The sequence below is a fragment of the Patella vulgata genome, chromosome 8 (genome assembly GCF_932274485.2).
Source record: "Patella vulgata chromosome 8, xgPatVulg1.2, whole genome shotgun sequence".
Taxonomy (NCBI): Eukaryota; Metazoa; Mollusca; class Gastropoda; family Patellidae; genus Patella; species Patella vulgata.
Window position 1 is genome coordinate 15,530,745 of NC_065886.2, and position 20,365 is coordinate 15,551,109.

The 20,365-nt window shown below is 34.1% G+C and overlaps 2 protein-coding genes and 1 long non-coding RNA gene across 3 annotated transcripts in view; 1 reads left to right on the plus strand and 2 right to left on the minus strand.

The window, feature by feature from the left end:
* The window catches only part of LOC126829502 (cytoplasmic FMR1-interacting protein), a 36,511-nt gene extending 32,130 nt beyond the window's left edge, over positions 1-4,381 (plus strand). The window contains exon 29 of the mRNA XM_050559415.2: positions 441-4,381. Coding sequence (XP_050415372.1) covers positions 441-608 — 168 coding nt within the window. The 3' untranslated portion in view covers positions 609-4,381. The remainder of the gene's footprint in view (positions 1-440) is intronic.
* A 3,421-nt stretch (positions 4,382-7,802) lies between these two features.
* Positions 7,803-8,764, minus strand: LOC130014087 (uncharacterized). Its single transcript, XR_008789060.1, has 3 exons — positions 8,736-8,764; positions 8,483-8,602; positions 7,803-7,819 (listed from the first exon to the last, which is right to left on the minus strand). It is a non-coding gene; the product is annotated as an uncharacterized LOC130014087 (long non-coding RNA).
* Positions 8,765-10,949: 2,185 nt separating this feature from the next.
* Positions 10,950-18,794, minus strand: LOC126829787 (putative per-hexamer repeat protein 5). Its single transcript, XM_050559915.2, has 5 exons — positions 17,172-18,794; positions 13,402-13,446; positions 12,369-12,737; positions 11,696-11,910; positions 10,950-11,030 (listed from the first exon to the last, which is right to left on the minus strand). The coding sequence occupies exons 1-5, from the start codon at positions 17,401-17,403 to the stop codon at positions 10,950-10,952; spliced, it is 942 nt and encodes a 313-aa protein (XP_050415872.2). The 5' UTR covers positions 17,404-18,794.
* Positions 18,795-20,365: the final 1,571 nt, after the last annotated feature.

The window sequence follows — 20,365 nt, forward strand, 5'->3', positions numbered from 1 at the left end:
CCACTCATTTACTTGGTGGCTTGCATGTAAAAAAAACTTGACAGTTGGAATTCAATGAGGTATAGTCGGAAAGTATGGTATGGGCAAAATTCCCTTATAGGTTTAGTGTTCGAGTGGTCCAACCCATCCGCTTTAAATCATAAGGTCTGTCAATGAGTCAAGTGGTATGGTTTCAATCCTAAGCTTGTACATGACGAGAAGGGTCGTCTGTCCAACCTCATGTTAACCATATGTTAGTTTCGAAATGACCTAGTTTGTTTCAAGTGGACATTAAACTCCACCTTGTATTGCCTCATCAGAAAACTGAAACTTAGTACTTAATATATGGAACAGTTTTAGCCAGATTGAATTGTATGAAATTAATACTTAAATAGTTTCATCTTCAAACAAAATTATATTTTAATTGATATATATATATATTTTTTTCGATGTTTTTATAGCAACTAAAGAAAATGGTGGACAGAATACGTAAATTTCAGATTTTGAACAATCAGATATTTTCTGTTTTGAATAAGTATATGAAGACAACAGATGCCGAGAGTATGCCTGTAGAACATGTCCGCTGTTTTCCTCCACCCATACATCAGTCATTAGCTACAACTATATAGACACTATCACTCATCATTACACCAAACACCAGATGAAAATGATACTGCTATTCAACTCAAATAACATTCTTTTTACACTCTTATCTTTAATTATTTACTTTAATTATTTACCTTAATGTATATTCTGATATATTTTACCTATACAGCCACTCAAGGGAATTGTCATGCTTGACCTCTTAATAAAATCTCAGTGTTTGATAGTGCCGATATCAAGTAAAACATCGATATTCGATTGATCCATCAGTAGATTTGGCAGGTTATGGACAAGTAGTCCTTGTATTATCACTAATTGTAAACCATCAGGATTAACTATCCATTGTATCAATTGTATTTTTTATTTCCCATATTTAAGAAAAAATTTCCTACAAATTATTTTATATTCATTAAAACCATCTTATGTTGTCAGTATAAAGAAATATTTATTGTTATTTTTTGTACTATATTGCATGTAGATATTTATTAATTAGAAGAAAATCAATCAGTCTATGTTGATGTAATGGAAATTTAACCTCTTCCAATGCTATTTTTGGTCTAATCCTCTGATGTAATGGAATTTTATCATCTTCCAATGTTATTTTTGATCTAATATTAACACTGTACAAATCTTGAATGTAAATATGATGATTCAGATTTGGACTTAACATTCTGTAATTTAGCTCATGTATGTACAGGTTCATGTTATTAATGTCAGCTCAATTTCATTCACTAGAAAAATCTTGATGTGAAGTCACTGTTTGTTATTTGCATTTTTCTGACAATAATTAATCTTTCAGTTTAATCCATTATTTAACATTATATTAAGAAAATAAGACCAAAATATCAGGAGTAGATAATCTTTGGGCTTGGATTTTAATCGGATTTTTAAAAAAAGGCCCATGAAAAGATTTTACTCAACACTTATAGGTGGTGCTGGATTGTTTATATTGTCTGCAGACAATAACGAAGGTTGGGGAAATTTCAATTCATCATGCCTTTGGAAATACTGAACGAAACTGAACAATTTGGGGACTGATTTGGACTGACAATCCTTTTAGAAATTCTACTTTCAAGTTTGCTGAGAATTCAAAATTCCTAAAAACTCTAGAGAAATGGCCAAGTGGTTTTTCATCTGGATGGTGCAAGCTGACAGTAGGCCTACATGTGTATGTCATTGATAAATATACCAAATATTATATACATCCATTCCATAACCCAAAGTTTGTATGGAAACACCATCACATCACCTTTTATGTACACCTAAATTAATTTGAGCTCAATTAGTGCAATTCTCATTATTACATGTACTAACATGTATTTGATTTTCACTGTTTTCAAGTTTTCTCATTATTCACATTTAGTAAGTATTATATATAGGACCAATATCATTTTCTCTATATGTAGGTTTGAATAGTTTTTGTATAGCAATGTATGTTTTGAATTTATTTAGTGGTAATAGTTTACCATGGCAGAATATACCAGATAAAAAATCTTAGAGATATTGAAATCACAGTCTGTATCACTATAGACGTGTTCAATATATACTAGGATTCTGTGTTTTTATTGTGTATTATTAATAATGTTTATAGCCTTCTATTTTCGTCTTGTCTTGTCATTATTTCGGCTCCTAATATTATGTTGTGAGCTTGGCCCTGACTGAAAATATAACCCTTATGTGTGGTTTATGTTTGAGAGTGAGACATATACTGCATGAGGCTGTTAGCCAATATTACGCAATGTGCCCCTCAAAACCTTTAAACAAAAGAAATTTCAGAAATACTATCACATAATTTTTCAAATGAGGTCCCATCTGTATTTTAACTGGTTGGAGTGCCCAAGTGTAGATTTGCTGTTGATTCCATAAAGTAGTTAGGTTTTTTAAATGTTAAATACTGTGCAATTCAACATGGCACCTGGAAGTGGACGTAAAACTCCAGAAACGAACGAACAAACGAACCTAAGTCCAATCAGTCTGAAGAGTTCAGTACAAATGAAACTAGTCACTGACACCCGGGATAACCAGGTCTTCATAGCCACTCTTATATTAGGGTTAATGCTAGAATTTTATGTATAATAGACCAATGGAAAACCAAGTTCGGTTTAAGTTAACAGAGATTTCGTCACAGCAGGATAAACCACTTATAAATTAGCCGAATATTGGAAAATAAGTTAAATGATTGATTTTGAAGATTGTTTGTATATATAATATTATACATGTTTTTATATTAATGTTTTTGTTATGATGTTTCTATGCTATTACTTTGTATGCTGTAGAACATTGAATTACAGCAACATTATAGTTCAAAAATGGATAATTGCCATTAATTGCTGATCGTTGAAGCTCGGCATTATAGGCAAATTTAGTTCTCACATAATGCCTCTTTTATTCAGAACTTCTGTAGTTGCAACTAAAATGTATCATAAAATTAATACTAGTTAATAACATCCAATTACCATCATATTTATCAAGTACCTCACAATTTCACACAAAATCAATTTGATTGAGATTCATTTTAAATTTTCTAATTAATTTTTTTGTAGTTTTATAATCTGACCTTAAAGCCGCCTATTGTCATTTGCATTTTAAGACAATATCTAATTTTTTTATGGCTTAATTCACAGCAAAATGCACTCAAATAATTTAACATTTAATTAAGAAAAGAAAATCAACAGTAGGCTATCTTCCAGCATAGATTCAATTGGATTTTAAAAGTAAAAAAAAAGAGACCCATCAAAAGATGTTATAAAATTTTCAATTCATCATATCTTGATAAATACGGAGTGGTATTGAGCCATCTTTGGTCTAATATTCCTTTTAGAGTTTCAAGCCTCACAATAAGTTTACAAGGGATTCAAAATCCCACAAATGACTTTCTGCGGCTTTAATGAGAGGACTTCGTAGATATCATTGTAATTCTTGACTTTTTATATATATATATATATTTACTGTAAAATATTGTTTATGCTTTTATCCCATTTAATAATGTAAAACTATTTTCTAATTAAATAATTGTGCTAGCTTTGTCTAAAAAAAAACTGCTTCTTTTTATATATTATAGAAATGGGTCCAAACCATGGAGGTTATTAAATGTACACCATGTTCCAAACATCAAATCTTATTGTATATATAGTTTTTGTATTATTACCTCTATATTGGGTTTAGATCTGATGCACTACTTATTGTATCATTAATGTAGCTGAAATTAAATAATTTGGAGAAGTCACATTTAATTACTTTTATCATAACAGATCAATTTAATTTGTAGATTGATGTCAAAGACATAAAATTATCAAATTCAGATTGCTTTTTGCCATACAGTAAATGGAATATTTTCAAAACTTTACTGTGTCTATGCTATTAACATTTTTCCAGATTTGGCCATGTATACATTTAAGACTAATTAAAAATCTAAGGCTTGACTACTGTGCTGTATTAATCAGGGTATCAAATGAGAGATAAAAGCTCTCATCAACTTTCATCTGTTAATTGGGATTGGGCAAGACGGTGATGAAATTTAAATTTTTGCTTACATGGACGATTTAAATTTGTATTTTCGAGTAATATATTTTAACTAGATTGTGTCCTTTTACCTTGCCCTTAATATTTATATCAAGGCAGCCAGATGATTTTGGATACAATAAATGTAATCAGGCTTTTCAGTTACTATAACTCCATGTATGTTACATTAAACATTTGCTTATTATAATTAACTGAGGTAGGATCAAGAACCATCTATATTTATTTATCTGTATTTAATGCTTTCATATAAAGTTAATAAATCATGTCTTCTTATTTCCATTGGGTTTTTTTTTCTACCAGGAGTTCTAGTTTTGTACCATTTTTCACCAGAAATAGCTGCACAAAATATAGGTTGTCTTGCAACCAATCATATGCCCACAGCAGCTAATTTGTTCTAGCAGTCCATAAAGATTGGTCCATCAACAGTTGGCTTGTTAACACAATAGAGGGTACAGATTTTCAGCACTCTGTGACCTTTCATTCCAGAGTTACACTCCTTTTCCGAAAACCTTGGTAAGGTAATACACTTTTTAATGGATATTCTTCAAATTTGGTGTGAAGCATTGGGGTCATCAAAGGATGAACATTATCGATATTCAGTGTTACAAAAGCACAAGTCCTTCAAACAGCCAAAAAGCTTGCACTTAATGCAAGAAAGAAGTCCTATAAATGATGAGACCGCTCTTGACAGCCGTTGTGTTCCGAATGGTGTGATTAAGTTAGAATGTTAAAAAAAACCTAACAATAAGGGCAATAATCTGTTATAATTTCGGATAGAGTTATAATTGATAAGAAAAATATTAATTAAATAGATGAAAACCATTGTATTATTCAACTATAATCATTGCACAAAATATGATCAGATATTGTAGCAGATGCCGTTCAAACTAGAAATAAACCCAATTATTCACAAATGAAGGGAGAACGGCAACACTCCCTTAAAAGAGTAGCAGAGACTGGACAGGCCGGTGGCCCCAGAGAGTAGACATAAATAAAACTATAAAACATCCCGCTCAATAGTAGTACAAACAGAGATTTTAAGTAGAAACAGTAAGTACCTGTAGTTTATTCTTCATAACGTTTCCAGTGAAAGGACCCATTTTCAAATGATATTGTTGATCGGGAATTTTTATATTTTTATTAAATGCTGAACAAGTTAATACTTTGTGCTATTGAATGAGATCAATGTATATATCTAAAATAATGGCTTGTAAGAAAACAATTCTAAATTGTAAATATAGAAATTTATTTACATAACAAATATATACAGCACAATATAACATTGGGGGGTGCTTTATTGTCGGTCTGAGCACTGGAAACAAAGACAAATTAGATAATTCTTGTTGATTTTAAACCATTTTTATGAATTTTTAAACAAAGATTTGATATTGAATTAATGTGAAAGAAATTAGTGCTAAATACACAAGATTAAATGATACCCGGGTTATAGTGCAATATTATCCCCAACATTCAAAATTAATAAAACCCTAAACATCAATATGAGTCTTATTTCAATCAATATTGACGATGTTATTTTCCCGTGAAAATATGTTCTCATGCCACAATATTTAATACACAATGAACAATTTAAAATCAGTTCTCGACATATGGGGTCTCAAGCACCATTTGCAAATCCCACAAATCAATATGGAAGTAGTTAAAAATGGCTGACCCACAAACAAAAAGCTAAATGTGTAGACTGGACTAACCTCTGGCATTCAATTTGGAGAGCTCACATGTTTAACCGAACCTAAATCTGTTTATATACATTCATATATACTCTTCAACCAATTTTCATCCATTATAGATACCTACTACTCAACTACCATGGAGTCTTATCCAATAAGGGTATTTTTAGTAATCTAGGATTTCATTACAATATAACAATGGTTTTACTATGGTTTATGGTACTGGGCTTGTGCTTCAAAATGTTGCCAACCATTTAATTTACCAACATATTTTTTTAATCTTAAATCAACAAGATATTTTATTCAAAGTATACAACAATTATTAGCATCATCTCAACATATAAATCAATTTGTGCTTTTACATGTAAAAAGTTACATTTAAATGTATTGTTTGTTTTCAGGTTAAAATCTTTAAAACACCTATTTTTATTGTAAGCATATTTATAGCCAAGGACATCTCCAGGAAATTAATTTAATTTCCAGTCAAATGTGGCAAATATGACCCAAACATATGTGATTGGTGTTAAAAGCCTTTGTGACTTCAATCGCCTTCTAGACCATGAAACAATAAGAGAGAGAGAAATGGGGTTTAACATCCACTCAACACAAACTAGGTCTGTTTGGTACTAACATATGGTTCTATTTTATTTCATTAATTCGCTTGCACGTGGGAGGAAACCGGAGGACCCGAAATAAATCCAAGCAGTTTGAGAGGTGACCCTACTCCTTGTCATGTATAAGTGGGGAATCGAAACCACTCCACTTGACTCAATGACAGACCTTATGATGCAATGTGCACGCGTTAAACATTCGACCATCCAACACCCCATTGATACAACAAAATTCCAGGATTAGGGCTGGGGACACGTTATCCAATTGCCCATCACATTTTGTTAAGACTTCCCATGTTGGGGTTTATCAAAGATTTATGTAAAATATAGTGCGACAAGCCCTACCGCTCGTAATATAGAAATGTTTCTAGAAGGCAGATGAGCAAGAATACACTTTACACTAACCATTAAGGCCAAGATAATGGATATCCTTGCCCCCAACATTATAGAAATACTTGTGTCTATAACAGATAATTTGTTATAGCAAATGAAATGGGGTTTAACATCCTACTTTTCTGCTCCATCCTAGCTAAGTAATGAAGACATGATTTGTTATAGCACCAATATAGTCCATGAATGAAAATATGAGTGGGGAGCCGAGTGTCATTATCACTTGTATTAATAAAGTAAAATCATTGTGTTGGTTTATCTAGTAAACTATGTTCTATAAGTTGTATATCTTGTGAATCTTCTTTTATAATCTGTATCAGATGTTCTAAACCTTCTTGTTGTTGTTTTAATAACTAAAATAGAGCAAATATATATACATTAACTGTTAATCTCATCCAAATATATATATACATTAACTGTTAATCTCATCCAAATATATATATACATTAACTGTTAATCTCATCCAAATCTTGTAGATTCAAATCTCTCAATGAGTAAATGAAATGAAATGACAAGGGCTTTTAACTTAATCTTTTAACTTAATCTCATCCAAAACTTGTAGATTCAAATCTCTCAATGAGTAAATGAAATGAAATGACAAGGGCTTTTAACTTAATCTTTTAACTTAATCTCATCCAAAGCTTGTAGATTCAAATCTCTCAATGAGTAAATGAAATGAAATGACGTGGGCTTTTAACTGTTAATCTCATCAAAATCTCTCAATGAGTAAATGAAATGAAATGACAAGGGCTTTTAACTTAATCTTTTAACTTAATCTCATCCAAAACTTGTAGATTCAAATCTCTCAATGAGTAAATGAAATGAAATGACGTGGGCTTTTAACTGTTAATCTCATCCAAATCTCTCAATGAGTAAGTTGACAACAACTACAAGTTATTTTAGATATTAATTTACCTGTTTCATTTCATGTTGTAATTCTATATCCATATGATAATTAACATCAGGTCGATTACTAAATAGATGATTCTGCATTCGTATCTGTGACATTAGTTCATTTAGTCGACCCTGTAACAAGTAAATAATATAATATACTCCATCAAGAAAGTAGGCCAATGACAAGATGTGGAAGATGGGTCTAAAGCCTAGCTGGCAACCCATCGTATGTGCTACTACGAGCAGTCTATGGAAATTTTAGTAAAAAATCACAGCCTGGTCATAGAGACTTTTGGTCCTGCACATACAAAAATTTTCACCTGGTTTCTTTAGGCTTGTCTGCGAGCTACCAAACCCTATGACCAGTTGTGTGCTAGGCTTAAGATTATTTGGTTGTCTCATTCAGCTGGACATGGTCATACATTGTGTTAGTTGCTCTAAGACAATACTAAAATTAATTTCCCTCTGGTTGGGGGTGGGGGAGAGTTAAAGAGAAATGTGTTTTAATGTCCACTCAATTTTGGATTAAAATATGCTACAATTTTATTTCGATAATTTGCTTAAGGGGTGGGAAAAAACACAATGTTGGAAACATGGACAGTACTTGTCACATACAAACTTGGCATAGAAACCACGCCATTTAACTCAATGACCGACTTCATATTATAAAGCCCACGTTAGACCAATGGCAGACATAATCATCAAAAGCGCATGCATTAGACTCCTCGACTCAATGACAGACCTTGTGTTCTAAAGTGTATGTGTTAGATCACTTTAGTCAATACCAAACTTTACCTTAAACTGTGTTGGATGATTGAGTTCTGTTTGTATAGCTTCTAGTTGTACTTTAGTATGTTCTTCCTCAGCTTGAATAGCAAAACCCATTTTACGATAAACTTCCTGTTTTACAACAACCTGAAACAGAAAGAATATCAATGATCTGAACAATTAAAATGTCAAAATGTGTTTGAAAAGAAAATTCTGTAAAACATGTTCAGTACCTGTAATAATTTATGACCTAGTTCTAAATGTATAACATATTATTTACCTGTAATAATCTATGACCTAGTTCTAAATATAACACACTATTTACCTGTAATTATCTAATATACTATTTACCTGTAATAATCTATGACCTAGTTCTAAATATAACATACTATTTACCTGTAATAATCTATGACCTAGTTCTAAATGTTTACGTTTATATTCCTCTAGCTTTGCCAACATGTTGCTGTGTTTATTCTGAAGTTCACTTAAATCTTCTCCCATTTCCTACAATCAAACATGTATAATAAATTACTCACACAGTGGATCTAATTTGAAATTAACAAAAACAAGTCTTACATACTTTCTGGCAATCTCTGATTCCACACACAAAGAATAATTTCTGATTTCACAGCACAGAACAATCTCTGGTTAAACACACAAAGAACAATCTCTGTTTACAGTAAATACAGAAATGTTATAAGTGCTCACACATAACTATATTACATGGCAAGTTTTGTATAATGTAAAACTTTTTAAACATTGACAGTTTGCAAAATAAATGCTTCAAGGGAATAAAGTTGGTAAAAATGTTCATTTTGCCAATTAAAAAAAGGCTGTCTTTTGAAATTTTGATTCCTGATCATTTATATTAATTTTTTGTAACTTACATCTATTCTCTGTTGATGTAAACCTGTTTGTTGTTCCTGAAATTTGAGGCGTTGCTGAACTTCTTTAAAACCAATCATTGGAACTGGAACATACTCTTCAGGATTAGGATTATCTAACTTAGCTTGTTGCCATAGTAATGGATCTATACCTACAAACAAAAAGAAGATTAGTTAGCAACATCCCGCTCCTTGTATACCAAAAACCATATCAATATTAAATCTAAGAAGCTACAATAGGTTGGATGGCAGAATGGATTGCGCGTGCGTGCTGTATCGTAAAGCCTGTCATTGAGTCAACTGGTGGGGTATCGATTCCCCGGTTGTACGTGACAAGGAGTAGGGTCGCCTGTCCAACCTTGTGGGTTTTCTCTGGGTCCTCCGGTTTCCTCCCACTGCTAAAGACCCCTACCTGCAAGCGAATTGTTGAAAAAAAATTGAACCATGTGTTAGTCCCGAAATGACCTAGTTTGTGTCAAGTGGATGTTAAAACCCATTTCTCTCTCTCTCTCTCAGCACAGGATAATAAAATAAAATAAAACCTCAGTTTTACCTTGCAATGCTTACCTGCTGGTGGTGTATTTAGATATTCTTTAAGTTGATCAAGTGATAATTCCATTTTAGGTAAAATAGTATCAACAGTTAACTGAGATACCAATTGACTCTTTATATTGGCTTGATTTAAAAAATTAAACAAATCTGATGCTGATACTCTCTTGGCTGGACCTGATGCTGGTCGTTCAATAACATAAAATACTAACTCAGTTCTGAAAAAAAGATGAAGAATTAAACATATTGAATTCTTAACTAACAATTTTATCATGAATCCTAACCCTTCCAGAATGTCTGCCTATATAAAATTGCTAACTGAGACTGTCATGCATATTATGAAGACCGTTCAGACCAATTCTTCTGTCAGTTCTGGATGTACTACCTTTAACAAGTGGGAGGAAAAATATGGTGGTTCTCCCCGGTCCATGCTAGGATTTGACTAGTTCAATCCTAGATCTGAGTTTAGTGTTGTAACTTCATGAACCTGTATTCAACCACCTGCTGAAATTACCGTGTAAATGATGTAATGCTGGTGATAGGATAGGAGTTGGTGTGTTAGAAATAAAGGGAGGTAAGTTTTATAAATGAAATGGAGTTCAACGCCCTACTTCTTCACCAACAGGATCATGAAGACAGGCATATGGCTTGCAGTGTGCAATGATGGAAATATTACCTGGACAGTGGCGCTACAGTCTGTCTACTCTCATTTTCAAATTTAAGGATTGTTAACATGGGATCCTAGTTTTCATGCAAAACTGTCTGCCTGACCTACTTTCACGACCAACACCGGGATCGAACTCTTGACCTCTTGATTAGTGAGCCAGTGCCTTAATCACTGAGTCACTGTGTCCCTACCAGAAAGTATAAAACTAACCTGTCATCAGGAAGTGGTTTACTGCCTTCAACACAAATTGACAGTGTAGGTTTACTACCCAGTATTTTATGTATAATATCAACTACTTGTTGTTGTACTTTACATACTTCACTATGTTTCTTCTTTAACGTTAATATAATTAAACCATCGCTGTTCTTTTCTACACCCCTGATAGCATTATAACCTATAGCCTGTAACAAAAGATTAATATAATTAAACCATCGCTGTTCTTTTCTACACCCCTGATAGCATTATAACCTATAGCCTGTAACAAAAGATTAATATAATTAAATCATCGCTGTTCTTTTCCACACCTCTGTAATTAAAACATCGTCTAGGGAATGCATTATTGTCAGTCTGGAAAGTTTCCAACTGATGGAATAGCAAAGTCACCGTTCCGGCGTTCTGGGAGTCCCAATGTAACATAATCAAATGTTTCAGCTATATGGTGACTGTTATGATTACTGTAATTCTTGAGTTCACTTGAGTGCAGCCTTTCAATGTTTTGAGAGAATTGACTTCCGTAAATTTGGGACTTAGGAGTGACACTAGACACAAATTAAGTAATTTTTGGACTAACATACAATACAATTTTCATTAGTAGTGGAAAGAAATAAGAAGATCTGGAGATTAGGCCGACCACCCTACATCACATACAAGTTTGCAATCGAAACCATGACAACTCATTAATAGACTTTAGGGTCTAAGAAGCACACATTAAATAACTCAACCATCCAACTCTCCCTGTTTTAGAGAGAGAGAGAGAGAAATGGGGTTTAACATCCACTCGACACAAACTAGGTCATTTTGGGACTAACAAATGGTTTAATTTCCATAATTCGCTTGTGCGTAGGGGTCATTAGCAGTGGGAGGAAACCCTCGAGGTTGGGTGTTTTAGAGAATATGTATCTTGAGAACTATATACAATACCTTGAATCGACAGAAAGGATTATCTGGTTTGAATTCTACAACTCCATCCTGACTATAAAAACCTTTACCAACACCCCAGAAAGCTTGTAGTTGATTCCACTTGGCAATAATAGCATCCCGTTCATCACCATAGATCTGGGGTAAAGACACAGCCATTGCCATTTGAGATAAATCTGTGGCCGCTTGTTGCTGCTGTTGTTGCTGAGTTTGTGGACCTAAAGATTTACATATTAAAACATATTAAACGAACATTAGTGTAAATCTCTTGTCTAAATTCCACTGTTTGGAATCAAATTTCAACAGTCTTTACAGCAATAGAATTAAACATTTCAGTAAACTGGTACAAAATGAATCTTTATTAGGGAAGCCAGATTTTACATCTATGGATTAACAATCCTATTCACAAACACTGAATATCAGAAATTAACTGTTGACACTAATTAATAGTTTTCACATTTACTGTTTTATAAAGCATAAAGCAATGGGACACTGATATAATGAATATTCACTGATAAACCAGTTTGTACAATTCTCATAATTCAATTCTTGAATAATGACTATTAATAAAGTTTAACTTTCAATAGATAAGTGACATGTATTTCATATTGAATGCAGAAAAATTTAGGAATTTATACTAGTAACCATTGTGCTACCTATTTTGATCCATCATTACCTCCTAATAATCCTGCTCCTAAACCAGTTGATGCTCCTCCAAATCCCCCAAACATTGTAGACGTTCCAGTTCCAAAACCAGTGGAGGTTCCAGTACCAAATCCTGTAGTTCCTGTTCCAAATCCTGTTGTTCCGGTTCCAAATCCTGTTGTTCCGGTTCCAAAAGATGTGGTTCCTGTTCCAAATCCTGTAGTTCCAGTTCCTGTTCCAAATCCTGTAGTTCCTGTTCCCGTTCCAAATCCTGTAGTTCCCGTTCCAAATCCTGTAGTTCCTGTTCCAAAACCAGTAGAAGTTCCTGTTCCAAAACCAGATGAAGTTCCAAAACCGCTCGAAGTTGCTGTTTGTGTTCCAAAACCAAATCCACCCAAACCTATATTTTAGAAGAAAATAAATATTCCAGAAAAAAGTATTCATAACATCCTAAACAAAATTTAAAATGTATATATGCGGTTGTCGCGCTTGGAGAGCACAGGACAATGCAGACTGTATCACTAATCATTAATCCAAAAGCACATCTTTGGCAATATCCAAATAACTATGGTTAATTGATATTATTACGATTTGGAAGATGTCTAATAAAGTAAGGCCAATCAATAAATAACCCACTTATTTCTTGTGTGAGATGTTTTGTTAAAATTTCAAAACTTTAATATTTGGAAATTGGAATTAAAAACTTCTGAGAAGAAGAACTACATGTAAGTACTTTTTGTTTATAAATTAGTTTTTGTCTTGAAGAAATAGGAAGTAAAGAGGATGGCAATTTGAAAAAATCAACGCAGAAATCTAGAGTAGAATTTTGAGTGGGGTCATAATGTTTTAATCAGCTACGTTCACATTATTTCATGTCCTATTAGGTTTTGTAGAACATTCACTATAATTGTACAACATTTGTGAAATGTATACATTGTCTGGTTTATTACTTTATTCATTAGTAAATAAATTCTTGTACTTGTACAGCCAATTTTTCATCAGAATACTTATGGTGAAAGTAAAATGAAAAAAAAAAGGCTATTGCCTTGAGATTTGTGAATTACCTGTTGACGGTGTGGTTGATGTTGCAGTTCCGAATCCCGACAAACCTGCAAAAAATACATAATATATATATATATATATATACACACATACAGTCATTAAAGAAACAAGAGGGAAAAATGGGCTGCCAGGCAATGAACCATACAGCCAGTGGTGTCAAATCGTTCAGGTATCTAAATAGAACTTGTCACATTGTGATTCCTTGAGGTAAATAAAGAGACAAAACTTTTATACTCTATAAGTCTATGTCCTTTGTTTGGATCCTGTTGAATCACCCCCTGTGTAATCTTTAGAATGAAGTTTTATTAAGGTTACTCATGGGGAGTGGCTTCACAGAATTCAGTGCTATTAAAAATAATGTCAGAAATGACTATGAGACTTGAATTACATGTACCGTACTGGTATATTGGTCACCACTTGCCACCCAATGTCCCAACCTGTTGAAATGCTAAATGATTGATTATAGATATTCTCATCCTCTTAATTTATTGTGTAAACTTATCAAGTGTTATAACTTTGATCATCACAAGTATTTTTAAAACTTAGGCAATGATTGTGGTTTTCGAAATATCCCTAAAAAGAGCGATCAGAGTACCATTACTGTCAGATATTTTAACCTAGCTATAACAATAACCTGTTAATAACCATCTGACCAACATCACTGGTGTCCTTATGACAAGACATGGATGGGCCACCAAAGAATCAGTGCTTTTAGTGTTTACTTTAAAGGACAATATTGGTGCCAGTCATTATCACATATGTGACAGAACTGGTTAAACACGTTCCAAATACTATTTTATTACAGAGATCATTGCTACGATAGAGGCATAATCAATGCTTCAACAATCGGAAATGACAAACGCAAAAGGAAAACACGAGTTATCCCTCTATATAACTGACTGAAATGACGAGTGATAACAGACACATGAGCGAATTTCTGCTCACTAATAATTCCTTCGAAGACCAAAAGTTGTTATATGAGACTGTAAGAGTATATCTGACAATTCAAAAAAGTAATTAAATGTCATTAGATAAGAGAACACGAATAAAATAGAAACAGTCTGTACATTCACACGTGTTTATTCATTCTATCCTTATAAAAACATGGTAATGCACGGATTTTTCTATTTTTCTTTCATGTTCTCTTATCTAGTGACAGTCAATTTTTTTTATGAATTGTCAGATATCCTTTCACAGTCTCACACAACAACTTTTGGTCTTCGAAGGAATTAATAGTGGGCAGAAATTCACCCATGTACCTGTTATCACCCGTCACTTTAATCAGTTATATAGGGGGATAACTCGTGTTTTCCTTTTGCGTTTGTCACTTCCGATTGTTGTAATATTGATTCCACATCTATCGTAGCAATGATCTCTGTGATAAAATAATATTTGGAACGTGTTTAACCAGTTCTATCACATATATGATAATGACTGGCACCAATATTGTCCTTTAAGCTGTAGCACTGCAATTTGCAATGCCATATCACAACTACATGTAGTACTGTATTTAGTAGCATTACCACATCAAAATTTCAAATAACAGATGATGTGTTTTTCTCTGTTTTAATGCATGCAGCCTGTTTCAAACATGAAGAAACTTTTAAAATTCTCAAAATCGGTTAATAAATAAGTTTTCTATGAACATTTTTCTCATCGCAGATGGCAACATTTTTCTAACAAAAAGTAATAGACTTATCTATAGGCAAAACACGCCCTCGAAATAGGGCTTTTTGAGGCTAAAATAGTCTTTTAAAGATCCTACAATAACTCTGGTAATATCAAAAGCAATAAGTTGAAATTTTGACACCCAGATGAAAAATAGACAACAAATTCAATTCTGTCGTCAAAATGCCTCTGCAACATACGCGTTCCCTGAGATGGTGGCCATCTTGGATTGCGGTTAAAACCGCCATTAAAATGTACTGCAATTATGAGGTCAGCATCAAATGACACTACACGGCTGTTAAAAATGCTTCATTCTGCACTCCATAAAGTAAGTTTGATCTACTTCATGACTTCAATCGGGTGTCATTTATTCGGTGCTCAAAGTATGGGTTGTAATATATCATTGGAAAGGTATTGAAGAGGGGATTACAGTTTCCAAATGTCCAATACCCACCAGAGAACATATTAAATAAAGAAGTTGTTTTTAGACATTGTTTATTTTGTTCAATATTTCAAAGATGAGACGTGGAATGTCGAAAGTTGATGCGCCTTCATGAAACTGCTTGCATCTTTCACAAATACATGAAAAATAGGTTTCAAAAGTTTTATATGATATAGGAATGCTAAATTCCCTCACATATTATAATTGGAAAATGAAATGAAAGATTATTCTATAATTATTTACCAAACATTTCATCAATAATCAAGTAGTCTAGCTTATATAGGCCCAGTAATCTTAACTGACAATCTAACATGTAAAATTAACTAATTCTAATTGAGTCACATTTTAATAAAAATAATAATTTTAATAGGCCTACTAGATTATTGAAAAAATTTTGGTAAATAATTATAGTTTTCCATAATTTTACTAATTATATTAATATCTAAAATTAAACAATTTTTATTGCGGTACATTTTAATCAAAATGATAATATTAATTAACCTACATGATTACTGATAAAATGATTGGTAAATAATTGTAGTTTTACATAATTTACTAATTATATTAATATCTAAAATTGATCCATTTTATTGAGTTTCATAATCAAAATGATAATATTATTTGATAGGCCTATATCTCTAGACTACTTGATTATTGATGAAATGTTTGGTAAATAATTATACTATTATAGTTTTAGTAATTCGATTAATATCTAAAATTAACTAATTTATGGGACATACATGTTTGTCATTCGGTTCCAAGACAACTGTCATGTCAAATCCATACATAAATGTCAAAATAACAAGTGCTTTGTTTATATCGTGCGTGATAGCATCCATGGAAGGATTACCCGCCTTCCACCCCCTACAGCTGAAATGACATGCGAGTTTGTCCAATCAGACTCAACAAAGACAATCACATGATGTCAACAATGTTCGTCATAGGGGAATACCATTTTGCTATGAATGGAATCGCCCGTGAAGTTTTCGCCGTAAGAACTCAGCTTGGCAATCAAACTTCTGCGGCTTATTCCTCAATGAAAACAGTTTTTATTACCGACGACACATATATCATTATAATCTACGATATTTCATAAAGGTTCTCACCGTTTTAAAATTCCAGCCGCAACATTGAGTTTTAGAAAAATTTGACTTCAATCTTTTAAAACATTTGTATCTCAAAAACTATACCCGCCATTTTGATCGGGAATGCCGCGGAACCTTGCAGGGTTCTTCCTGATGATTCGTTGAAAGTTTCAATGACGTACGTGAAGAACTTTCCGAGCTATGAGAATCCCCAGCGAGATACCGCTCAAAAACCCGGGCGTGCCGTGAACATTAATTAATTTGCTAATGGAAAAACAATGGCTAACTGCCAGTGACGTAATATTAGCGTGGGTATTTTATAACTTGTGTTTTGAGTGCATTATCAATAAAGAACAAAAACGAAACTTGTATCACTAGAAAGGTAATTTAATTGGCTTTTTATTCATATAGGTTAAAATATGTTGACACAAATTGTGAGTTTTTTATCGGATATTTTTTCTTGGCACTCTGTGCGCGAGGAGTGTAGGACACGGTCAATACGCTGACTGAGTGTCACACAGCGCTGAGGACGAATGTGGTAATGCTATATTTAGTGTGATCTATAAAAAGTAGAGACCTGTTGATGTTCCAGTCCCAAATCCAGTAAGGCCTGTTGGTGCTGTCGTGGCGGTTCCACCAAAACCAAATCCAGTGGTTGATGCCGCCGGCGTTGTACCAAATCCAGTCGCAGTTCCGCCAGTTGTCGATCCAAAACCAAACCCAGTTGACGGCGTAGACGTTGTGCCAGTAGAAGAGAAAAGCGACGCTTGGGTAGAAGCAGGAGCACCACCACCAAATGAAAATGACATCTTTGGTGTGATTATTTTACTCTTATTTTGTTAAATAATTTTCTGAAAAGTGCTAAAATTAAAATTCCCTCTACAGCATGTCTATCTTCTCAAAGAAGAGTCATTGTTAGAGTTGCTTCCCTTGAATCACTAGACTAGGTTTTCCAGTGCAAATAAAGGGCCGGTCACTCCCGGTGAGTCGGTCGGACAAAAAATGAACAAAATAATTCGTCTAAAAAAAACTTTTTTCTGCTGAACATTAAATGGGGGGGTATTGGACCGGAAATGGAGCGATGATGATCTTGTTGAATGGGCTGGTATAATAGACTTTCTGGGCCGGGTGTGCTGGTAGTATATGTATAGGCCGGAATTCGGAATCCTGCAATGAGTTAGGATTCCGAATTTCATCCGAAAATTTCATCGTATTCACTCAACACTGTCGCCCGGAAATTTACTAATTATTAAGTCACCTGCACCCTGTTTGTGGGGATACGCCAGAAACGTCTGCCGATGGTTCGTAACTCAAAAAAAGAATTCAATTTTAAGGCCTCAGCAAAATTTGATGATATTATAGCTGGTCTGCTGACTGAATATGATGAGTGCGGACGATTTCCCGAGGCTGGTGTTAAACATTCCTTGACAGTAAAAGGTTCCCGGCCCCAATCCGCCCCTGATTATATGCAGGCAGAAAGGTCTCCTCTACTTCACCGTGATAGTGACATTCAAAATCATGAAAAGAATTCATGCGTCCTTCATGCATGTGCTAAACATTATCAAGTTATACGCACTATACAAACCTTTTCACGAATACATACAGGGGCGGACCCAGAGGGGAGATTGTGCTCCCCCACCCCCCGCTCAGCTACATAAATTTTCACGTTGGTGTGCTTTATCCTTAACGTCAGATGGCAGGATGGGGATGGGCATTCAAAGCGCGAGATATTGATATATAGACATAATGTGATATCCCAATAATGTTTTGCGTCAATGAGAGAGAGATTGGGTTTAACGTCCACTAGGTCATTTCGGGACTAACACATGGTTCAATTTTATTTCAATAATTCGCTTGCGCGTAGGGGTCTTTAGCAGTGGGAGGAAACGGGGGGACCCGGAGAAAACCCACGAGGTTGTACAGGCGACCCTACCTTTGTCATGTACAACCGGGGAATCGAAACCACGCCAGTTGACTCAATGACAGACCTTATGATACAGCGCGCACGTGCTAACCATTCGTCCACCCCCCTTTTGCATCAATGAAATTGAATCACAAGGTGATCATATTAATTCATAATGCAAATTGACGTCAAACGGGGTGTTCGATTTCTCTCTTTGAAAGGCTCAGTCAGGGTTAATGTATATACGCCAAAATGAAGGTAGGGAGCAGACACCATGTATTTCTCAAAAATTTTCAAGACACCCCACCCCCACCCCTGCACCCCAAGATACGCTGTCTCAGGGACCAGACAAACCCCCTCCTGCAAAAATTCCGGGATCCGCCCCTGCATAGAATACAGTTTAATGAAGAGGCAATAAACATGGATATTCAAGTGTTTTGGAGACGGCTCTATGTGACCCACCATAAATAAATATCTCCAAATATCTCGACAATTACGCCACAATATTTATATATATACCAAGCCTCAAATCAGTTTCACACAATTATAGTCACTAAATAAACGATTATGTTGTACTTAATAAGCTATGACCATTAATCATGTAGAAATAATAGACTGAAAACTGGTTCCAAGTGTCGTCCATAACATCCAGTCACTTTTGAGTAAAAGATAGGTTACGTGCCCTTGTTTTGAAATTAGTCTCGCTTAACCAGTCTATCGATCATTCTACGTCTGATTGACAGGTCGGGATAATCAAGACTACTTTTTTACGAAACATAAGCTAGAACAAGAAATTGAATTTAGAAATAAGCACTTTAGACAACTCAACAATTGTTTTAAGAAACTTGTAAAAGTAAAATGAAACTACTGCTAGTATCACGTTCCTGTCTAACCCGAGTGTTTCAGAGATATTATTTGTACTAAACCAAAAGATGCCGCTCTTAACGGTACAGTTAATGATAAAGCAATTTAAAAAATAAAACAAACGTAATTTCTAAAGCTGCTGTAATAACCAAGAAGCTAAATTTTACTGCTATTCAAAATCGTCAACAATAGATTTTTTACGGCTGTAATAGTTGATATATTTGTAGAGAATTGCACGTGCATGGCTATTTATCGACTCAAAGAGAGTGCGGGGTAGTCAGAAATCAGTTCGAGACACGCAACTGAAGCGTGCACATTTAGCCGTGTCGAGACCAACTTTCTGTAGAGTGCACGGGTCATCCTAGTCTTTGTTAATGCACACACGGATGTAGATTATATTTTATTAGGATTATGAATCAATAAATCATAAATAGAGAAATAATTCTATATAGGTCCACATAAGTAAGTGTTACAAATATTGTATCATGAGTCGTGTCGTTTACTCTTCTATCAAAATTTAAAGATATCTAAAAAAATAAAGCACAACACAATTTCTATGGAAAACAATCACTGGTTTATACACATAGCACGACGTTTCAACAAGTATTCATCTTAAATGATCATCGTTTTCAAGAACGTGCTCAATCGCTAAATACCACCGAAGGATTATATAAAGATGTGTCTTGTTGAAAATTTCTGAGTAACCCAACCACGTTGACACGCTAAAACCAAGGGTCTCGTGTTCGTTCCCGATGGTCGAGAAAGTTCAGGAAGTGTCAAGTCGTTAGGGTGAAACAAAAAACAATTGTGCCGTGAACACGTTGGCGTGCCTGTAAAAGAATCATCAAAAGTTGGAATTCGAAATAAGTGCGCCGGTCGTCTTGGCTCATAGTAAAACTCAGTCCAAAACAATTAGATTTGAACTTTTTCTTTTTATCAGATAACCCCACGTGTAGATTTTAACATCATAAATAAATATTGATTGGTGTACATAACGTGAGAAT

Excerpts from the sequence above, each read along its gene's own strand:
- LOC126829787 (XM_050559915.2), bottom strand. The coding sequence starts at position 17,403 with ATGTCATTTTCATTTGGTGGTGGTGCTCCTGCTTCTACCCAAGCGTCG. Across the intron at positions 13,447-17,171 it reads TGGGACTGGAACATCAACAG|GTTTGTCGGGATTCGGAACT; the intron begins GTCTCTACTTTT and ends TATTTTTTGCAG. Across the intron at positions 12,738-13,401 it reads ATCAACCACACCGTCAACAG|GTTTGGGTGGATTTGGTTTT; the intron begins GTAATTCACAAA and ends TCTAAAATATAG.